We start from the raw sequence: 7,844 nt of genomic DNA, 5'->3' as shown, positions 1-7,844 counted from the left end.
TTAATCTTGACATTAAACATTAGATTTATTTCAGCATGTTTGAGCCTCTTGTTTGGTGTCTCTGTACAACACAAGCTCTGGTTCCAAAACTGGCATTATGATATTTGTTTCCATTCTTGTAAGTTTGTTCCCTATGGGGAACATATTTAATGTCCTGGCTTATGGGATAGAGATGTTTGGTTTTCAAATAACCAGCAACAATGGTTGGTGGATAGAAAGGTAACAAAGGATGGAAAATTCCTGTAGTAGAAGATAAGAAAAAAAAAGAGGGGTAAGCACTGATATCACTGATATCTAGTCACTGATCTCAAATATCAGTTAATGAATTAGGACACTTCCTTTTTGGCAGCATCTCTGGAGGGGTGCAAGTGCCTGCTCTTGCCTGCTCTGTCCTGTGAGTGAGTGCTTTGCTCTTCTCAAGAACAAGCTCACAGTGTGTTACAGCCCAGGTCAGCGCTGCTCTGGGGTGTACACAGGCTCATTTGCAATGCTGCAGCAACCCTGTTCTTTTCCAGGGCTGTGCTGCTGATCTAACAAAGGGAAATAGGAAAGGAACAGAGTCTGACTCACCACAGCATACCAGGATTTCTGCTTCATCATGGACAGCTGGTTCTTTGTATGGCTTGAAGTACATTCCACTTCAAAGGGATTACAGGCTGGTTTATTGAAGAAGTCTGGCATGCTGAAACACATGCAACTTGATCTGGGAAAGAAGATACAGGTTTTCAGCCAGTACAATGTGGTAGATGCCATTCAGTTACACACAAAATAAAACAAAACAAAAGCAGACCTCAGACCAAAATAAAACCCCAAGCAGTTGTAGAATTGTACATTAACTAAGGTAGGAAGGGAACCTCTGCAGATCAACTAGTCCAACCCCACCAACACATCTGAATCTATCACTGAATATATCAGACACTTACTGCTGACATGCCACCAAGTGTTAGAATAATTAATTTAACATTTTCCTTCTGTGAACACCTTTGTGATGAACTTTCAAGGCAATGGAAATGCAAACAGCTGCTACAGATAATAAGCAATTAATTTGGAATTCCTTTTAACCAAGTTGTTTATACAGCCTGGACCCAAGGCTATACAAACTAAAAAATGGGGATTTTTTTAGCAACTTATGTATATAAAGAATTATCCCACAGTGACACAAGTTTTCCATTGGTATTGGAATAGCTCTGCATTATAAATCATATGTTCCAGAGATAAAGGACACTGTATAAAATGGTGTGGAGTTGAGCCTGCAGCACCCAGGAACTGGCACCATGCTTGGAGTCCTCTTTGCTGTGTTGACCCTGGCACCTGCAGGTATGTGTCCAACTTCTGCTTTAGTTTTTTTTATAAAAAAAGTGAATTAAAATCTAAAAACAACATTCTTTTATTAGACAAATTGGACATTCTGCATCAAAGCAGAAAAAAATACAGCATAGGATGTTCGTTACAAGGCTGTCTCAAAAGAGTAACTGGGTGCTGTGCTATTTCATGTCTTAGAGCTCTTTTTTTAAACCTACTTTCAAAACATCCTATTTGTATGTCCTCTAGCCTTTGGCTGTGGGGTTCCTGCCTACCCACCTCTTGTGTCCAGAGTTGTTGGAGGGGAAGATGCAAGACCATACAGCTGGCCCTGGCAGGTTGGTCATTCTGTGCTTTCCCTGGAACAGCTGGGGCTGTGCTACCTCTGCACAGCACAACTCGACAAAACCACCTCTTAAATTCCATCTGATGCATCTTGCCTGACATGTCTTAGGTTTTGACTCTTCTGATCAATCCTAAAATTTCCAGTCTTTTTAAGAAACTTCTCAATGTACTGCATTTTTCTGGTAATGCAGGCTCTCATTTTAAGTCAAGTAGACTTGGGCTATTTAAGCAAGATACATTATAAAAATCAAGTTTTGGATGACAGGGGAGGAGGGAAAGCTTTTCTGTGGCCAGGAGTTGGAAGCTTCAAAGCCTTCCACCATCAGCAAGTTGTGTTCTGGGTTCAGGAACGAAGAACACTGATGAAAAATGAGTAAGCAAAAGCCTGAGCTTTCCTTGGTTCCTTGATTCCAGGCCTCCCTTCAATACCGTTCCAATGGCGAGTGGTATCACACCTGTGGGGGAACCCTCATTGCCACCAACTGGGTACTGACAGCTGCCCACTGCATCAGGTAAGGAAGAGAAATCTGACCCAGGAAGCAGCACATGAGCAGAAAGATGTGAATGAAATCTGTATCAATGCCAGTTCTCCCTTTCCCAGTTGAAAGCTCTGAGTTTCACATCGTATCTTTTGATTAAAAGTCAGGAGAATGACACCTCTTTATTTTATCAGTGTAAAAGGGGGGAAGAAAGCCCAGTTACCTGAATTAAATGTTTTTCATTTTCTATAAACAAGCTATGAACATCCTTCTGTTTTCAAGCTGCTATTAAAATTCAGCTGTGTTGCCTGTTTCTGTAATACACATCAGTGAGATCCACAAGTTAACTAATCAATCCACTCCCTGAAGAAATAATCACAAATATTTTGAACAAACCAATCCTTTTCAGTAAACTCCTCATATTATGTGGCAATGCAACAAAAAAATTATCAGGTACAGTGATGTCATTTCATCATGAGAACTGGTTCCACAAATACAACCCCATTTTCCCTTGTAGCAAATGATTAGAGTAACATTAAGTTGTAGCAAATATCATAATATGAAACATGAAGGATTGGTGTGTTATTATTATAAATCCTACATATTACATCTATCACAGATTAGTGAATATCTCAGGAGCCTGATGTGGATGCCTGAGCAGCAGCTGAGTAATTGAGTGTTCATCCTTTTCTTGCCCAGTTCTTCCAGGACATACCGAGTTTTTCTTGGAAAATACAACCTAGCAGTTGAGGAAAAAGGATCAATTGCACTTTCTCCAGAAAAGATCATTGTTAATGAGCACTGGAATCCAGAGGATATTGCAAATGGGTAAGCTGGTGGCAGGTATTTTTTCAGTTTTTAGGTGGAGGGTAAAAATCAAACTGCCTGAATCCCACCCACCTGGAGTTATGGCAATTAAATTCATGTTTAGAGCCTCCTGTTACAGTGTTCAGTTTGTACCTTCCAATTAACAATTAACAGTATCAATTTCTTATTGATTAATAATGTCTCCAGAAGCCATTTTTCATGTTCATGCTTGGGTCAGAAGCTGTTCCATGCAGTGATCTCTTCTGTACTGTGAAAAGGAATGAAGCATTTTATACAGCATTCTTTGAAGCTCTCCTACCAGCAGCACAGACACAGAATTACTGATTATTAATATCCATGTGGCTGAAGGACCCCTGTGTCCTGCTGCAGGCGAGAGCAGTAACAAAGAAATCCCCTCAGTTCCACTCCTTGGAGTGAATCCTAACATATGCTTGGTTTTGGTGGGAAAAAAACCCCATAAAAGACAATTTTTAAATTGGAAAACAGGCAGTTCTGCAGGGAATAGCCTTCCAGTCCATGAATTTCCTCATGGCTTTGGGGTGCAGGAATCTTTGCTGCTTTTGCTCCCTTGCTTCTCTTTTGAACAGGCCAAATGCTGTGTTGTTGGGAAGGTAGAATTAGAAAGAAATTATAAATATGACTCTTTAGCCAGAAAGGCTAAGGAAGAAATACAAATGAAAGCACAGTTTGAATAATTCAAATAAACTGATCTGGCATGCCAGAACACATTCTGTCCCCCAATAAAACCAAGTTGAGACCCCTCTCCCCAGCCTTATAAGGAAAGGTCTGAAGGACCCTGAGATAACTAAAAATATGCAAAAATAGAGATTTCTATAGGTCACACACAAATGTTACTGTATTAGTATACTTATGAAAATTGGTTAGTGAAGGAATGGAATATTCAAATGTATAGATTATATAAGTAATTGTAAAAGAGAATTCGCTCTCTTGTTCTTTTAGCCCTCTTGGCTCTCTTGGTCTCTCTTGTTTCTCTTGGTCTCTCTTGCTACGCTCTCTTAGCCCTCTTGCCTCTTGCTGCTTTTTCCCCCAGCTCTCTCACTTCTGTTCTGTTACTCTCTTTCTTAGCAATCTTAAGTCTTGAGCTCATGTATTCATATTTTACCCCTTTTGTATTGTTCTCTCTGAGCCCGCTCTGAGCTCTATCTGCTGGCTCATAGCAGGCTCTCTTTCTCTTTCACACCCTGAAATAAACTTCTAACACCTAACTCGATTATAGAGGTCTCTGCTGTGTCTCAGACCATCCCCAGAAAGCGTCTCCTACACTGTGTAATTGAGTACTCAGGTTACTCTGTCCTAATCCATCCTGCAAACCTTCTGACCTTCCCTTTCTCCCCACAACCTGTGCATGTTACCACAGGTACGACATTGCTCTGATCAAACTCTCTGAGCACGTCACCTTAAGTGATCAGATCGAGCTGGCCTGCCTGCCCCCTGCCCAGAGCATCCTGCCCTCCAACACTGCCTGCTACGTCACTGGCTGGGGGAGACTGCAGAGTGAGTACTTGGGTATCTGCAAAACCATACAGTTAAAAAAAAAAACAACCTTTCAGAAGTTCCTTCTCCTCTGAGACTGACAGCAAAAATTATTCATGGTGCTCCAGATCCCCTCAAAACTCAGTGGAGTGAGGTGGTTTGTTATATTTGGCCCCACTTCACTCACACATTGTGATTTTTTCCTTTCAAGATTATTTTACTTGTAACAGAGGGGCCTTTATTGAGCTTTTAGGAGCTGTTGTAATTCAAATGTTAATAGTGTGCAGACTGGTGCATTTGCTAATCCCAACACACCTGCTGAATATCTGAAGACACATAAGGGAATAGAAATGAAGAAAATATTAGAGAGTTGAGCAGAGGTGTCAGCTTGGCTCAGGAGGCAATTCCTTGATGGACAAGTAAATTGTAAACTCCTGAAAAAAAGAGTAGCCCTTTATTTCTCTAACAATGAGACATTTTTTAATGGAATGCAAGTTTTTAGTAAGTTCATGTGTACATGAAAGAATGGAACTTGTTGGAGTCTGAGACACAGAGTGTGAGCCCTTGTCTCTGATCCCTGGCTCTGAGATCCAGGAGAACACTGAATTTCACACAACATGAAATTTATGGGCATGTTTTCATGGTGATACATGAAAACAACTGTTAGATAGAAAAGCTAAAAGTGTGAGTGTAGAGATTAGAGACTTTTCTTAAGTCACTGAGTGAAAAAGTTAAAGTTTAGAGTTTAAACTAGTTTAGAAAATAGAAGACAAGATGGAGGATTTAGAGTGTTGTCTCTTTTCCTTCTTATTTCTTCTTCATGTTCCTCTTCTAGAGGTTTTTGGGTAGTAGGAGGTGATTGGATAGAAAATGCCACAGTGCAGCACACAGGTGTTGGGTCATTGGGTCATTAAGAAAAATAATTTACGTGTCTATTGTTAATTGGATAAGAATAAATATAAAGATAAAAGAACTGAGTAGTTCAGAGCCATTTTGTGCCATCAGAGCCGAAATGTGCCAGGTTGCAGTGAATTAAACTTGTGCAGAAAGTTTGGAGAGACCTGCCAAGTTTTGTGATAACATCCTAATAAACACTAGGAACAAGATCCTAACGAGCTTTGGAGTTTTGTTCTGACCCAGAGAACTGAGGTAAGTGGGACTCTCTGTGAGGGAGCATCCCCAAGGAGCTCAGCTCAGAGAAGCTGAGAAATCCAGGAGTGAGGAGAAGTGCAGAAGAAATACAGCAGAATCAAAAGAAAGAGAGAAACAAATTTTAAAAGCTATAGAACTAAGGGACATTCATACCTATAACAGCTTCTCCTTTAATATAGCCCCTTTGGAGTGTTTTACCTGGAGTGGTGGTACCCAGATCCCAGGAGAAATTTAGCAGAGCAGTTTTATTTTTCCTCCAGTGCCACCATGACTTTGTGTTTCTGTTCTCTCTCAGCAAATGGACCCCTGCCCGATGACCTGCAGCAAGGCCTTCTGCTGGTGGTGGATTATGCAACCTGCTCTGAACCTTCCTGGTGGGGAGACATAGTGAAACCCACCATGGTTTGTGCTGGTGGGGATGGAATCACCTCCAGCTGTAACGTGAGTCCACTCACAGGGCTTGGGTTTGGACAAAATGATGGGAAGGAAAGGGTAAGAACCCCACAGAGGAGCTGCTCACGCTGTGATTGTGTTCTCCTTCCTCCCAGGGGGACTCTGGGGGCCCCCTGAACTGCCAAGGGGCTGATGGCAGGTGGGAAGTGCATGGCATCGTCAGCTTTGGCTCTTCCCTTGGCTGCAACTACTTCCAGAAGCCCTCAGTGTTCACTCGTGTCTCTGCCTACAACAGCTGGATCGAGCAGGTGAGCGCTGGGAGGTGCTGCTGCAGAACAGACAGACAGACACTCCCTCACTGCCATTTCTGCCACCTGCCCAGGGAGCTGTAGCACTCTTGATTCAGCCAAAAATGTCCTCCTCTGGAGCAGATATCTAATTTTTTTTTTCACTTATTTAAATAAGTTTTGATAATAGCAACGCGTTCTCCCTTTATCTTAGTTTTTAATTGTAATCATAAAGATTTATTGTGTATTTCAGAAGGGATTACTCAAATTTGCATTCATCCATACACTGATTGTTGCAATTGCATCCTAAAAGGTGGAACATGCAGCTCAGGTCTGGAATGTCTTTTAAACATCTTTGAATTTAATATAAACTTTGACTGAGAAGCAAAAATCTTATTTCAGTTATTTAAACCCAGTGACTTAGACACAACACATATTGTTCACAAATTCCTGCATCTCATTATCTGATCTTTCATTTGTTTTACTTTTTTGTAGGTTATGGCAACCAACTAATCCAATGAGAACTGGATGAGAGATGCCAAGAAGGAAAACAGTTTGAATAAAATCACAACCATGACACCTTTGATCAAAGAACTGGGAAATAACCCTTTAACAACACAAGCATTAAACCAAACACTAGTGCAATAAACACTATTTTTGGCAAGATGAAAACAAAACGTGTCACTGTCACTTCTCCCTGACTGTTGGCAAGCCTGTGTTTGGGGAGCACTCTGGATGTTTTTCCCTGTCCCAGATGTGCAGGGGGTGGGCAGAAGGAAGAGCCAGAGCATCACAGAACATCCCTGGGGGCTCAGAGGAGGGCTCAGAGACTCAGGGCTGCGGGCAGGAGCAGGACCCTGCCGGAGGCAGCGATGCCCAGAGGGAAGGCAGAGGAGCCAGCAGATCCCTGCAGGTGGGTGCAGGAGCTCCACAAAACGCTTTTACAGAGGGGATTTGCACCTGTGATCCCAGAGCCAGCAAGGGGAAGGGCAGGATGCAGCTCTGGGGGAAGAGATGTCTCTGTTTTGGAGTCATTCAGGTGCAGAGCTCGGAGCTGCCACGCTGGCACAAACGGGGATTTTGGGCAAAGCGAAGAAGAATCATCACTTTTAGCTCGGCACTCAATTAAAGACCCTCTTTATATTTCTTTCATTGTTATAGAAGACAGGAAGTATAAAACCAAGGTGGATTTTTCTTGTGTTTTTCTTCTGCCCCCAGCACATAGTAGATGTTTCCAGAAGTAAAAGGAATTATTATAAACGGAGGGCAAGTGAGCCAAAGGTAAGCAGTAGATAGAGTAAGAAAAAGGTTGGAAGATCATTGTGAGAACAGAAATGCTCAGAGATACATTTTCTAGGTTTGCAGTTCCTTTTAGTTTGATATTTTGCAGATGTTAACCTTTGGACTGAAAGTAAATATATCACTAAACAGAAATTGCATTAAATTAATAAGAGAAAGCATAGCTGTTTATCATCTTTGGGAACAGTGTTTTTATCACTTTTCTTTTATTTTATAGCCATTGACCACCAATCTGCCCAGCAAGAATTTGTTTTGCTTAATATCA

General features: G+C 41.6%; 1 protein-coding gene across 1 annotated transcript; it reads left to right on the top strand.

Moving 5' to 3' along the window:
- Window positions 1–1,274: 1,274 nt before the first annotated feature.
- On the top strand, window positions 1,275–6,903 carry LOC102110218 (chymotrypsin-like elastase family member 2A). Its single transcript, XM_088066659.1, has 8 exons — window positions 1,275–1,317; window positions 1,552–1,640; window positions 2,062–2,159; window positions 2,826–2,954; window positions 4,333–4,469; window positions 5,896–6,041; window positions 6,149–6,301; window positions 6,776–6,903. The coding sequence occupies exons 1-8, from the start codon at window positions 1,275–1,277 to the stop codon at window positions 6,791–6,793; spliced, it is 813 nt and encodes a 270-aa protein (XP_087922785.1). The 3' UTR covers window positions 6,794–6,903.
- The last annotated feature ends 941 nt before the right edge of the window (window positions 6,904–7,844 follow it).

The sequence above is a fragment of the Pseudopodoces humilis genome, chromosome 24 (genome assembly GCF_049639895.1).
Source record: "Pseudopodoces humilis isolate 2021_Gansu_Grassland_sample_001 chromosome 24, ASM4963989v1, whole genome shotgun sequence".
Classification (NCBI taxonomy): domain Eukaryota; kingdom Metazoa; phylum Chordata; class Aves; order Passeriformes; family Paridae; genus Pseudopodoces; species Pseudopodoces humilis.
The sequence above is the reverse complement of the archived record's forward strand: the minus strand, read 5'-3'. Positions and strand labels throughout refer to the sequence as shown.

Coding starts and splice junctions, on each gene's coding strand:
- LOC102110218 (XM_088066659.1), top strand. CDS start 1,275: ATGCTTGGAGTCCTCTTTGCTGTGTTGACCCTGGCACCTGCAG. Junction 1,318..1,551: donor GTTGACCCTGGCACCTGCAG/GTATGTGTCCAA, acceptor TATGTCCTCTAG/CCTTTGGCTGTGGGGTTCCT. Junction 6,042..6,148: donor GAATCACCTCCAGCTGTAAC/GTGAGTCCACTC, acceptor CCTTCCTCCCAG/GGGGACTCTGGGGGCCCCCT.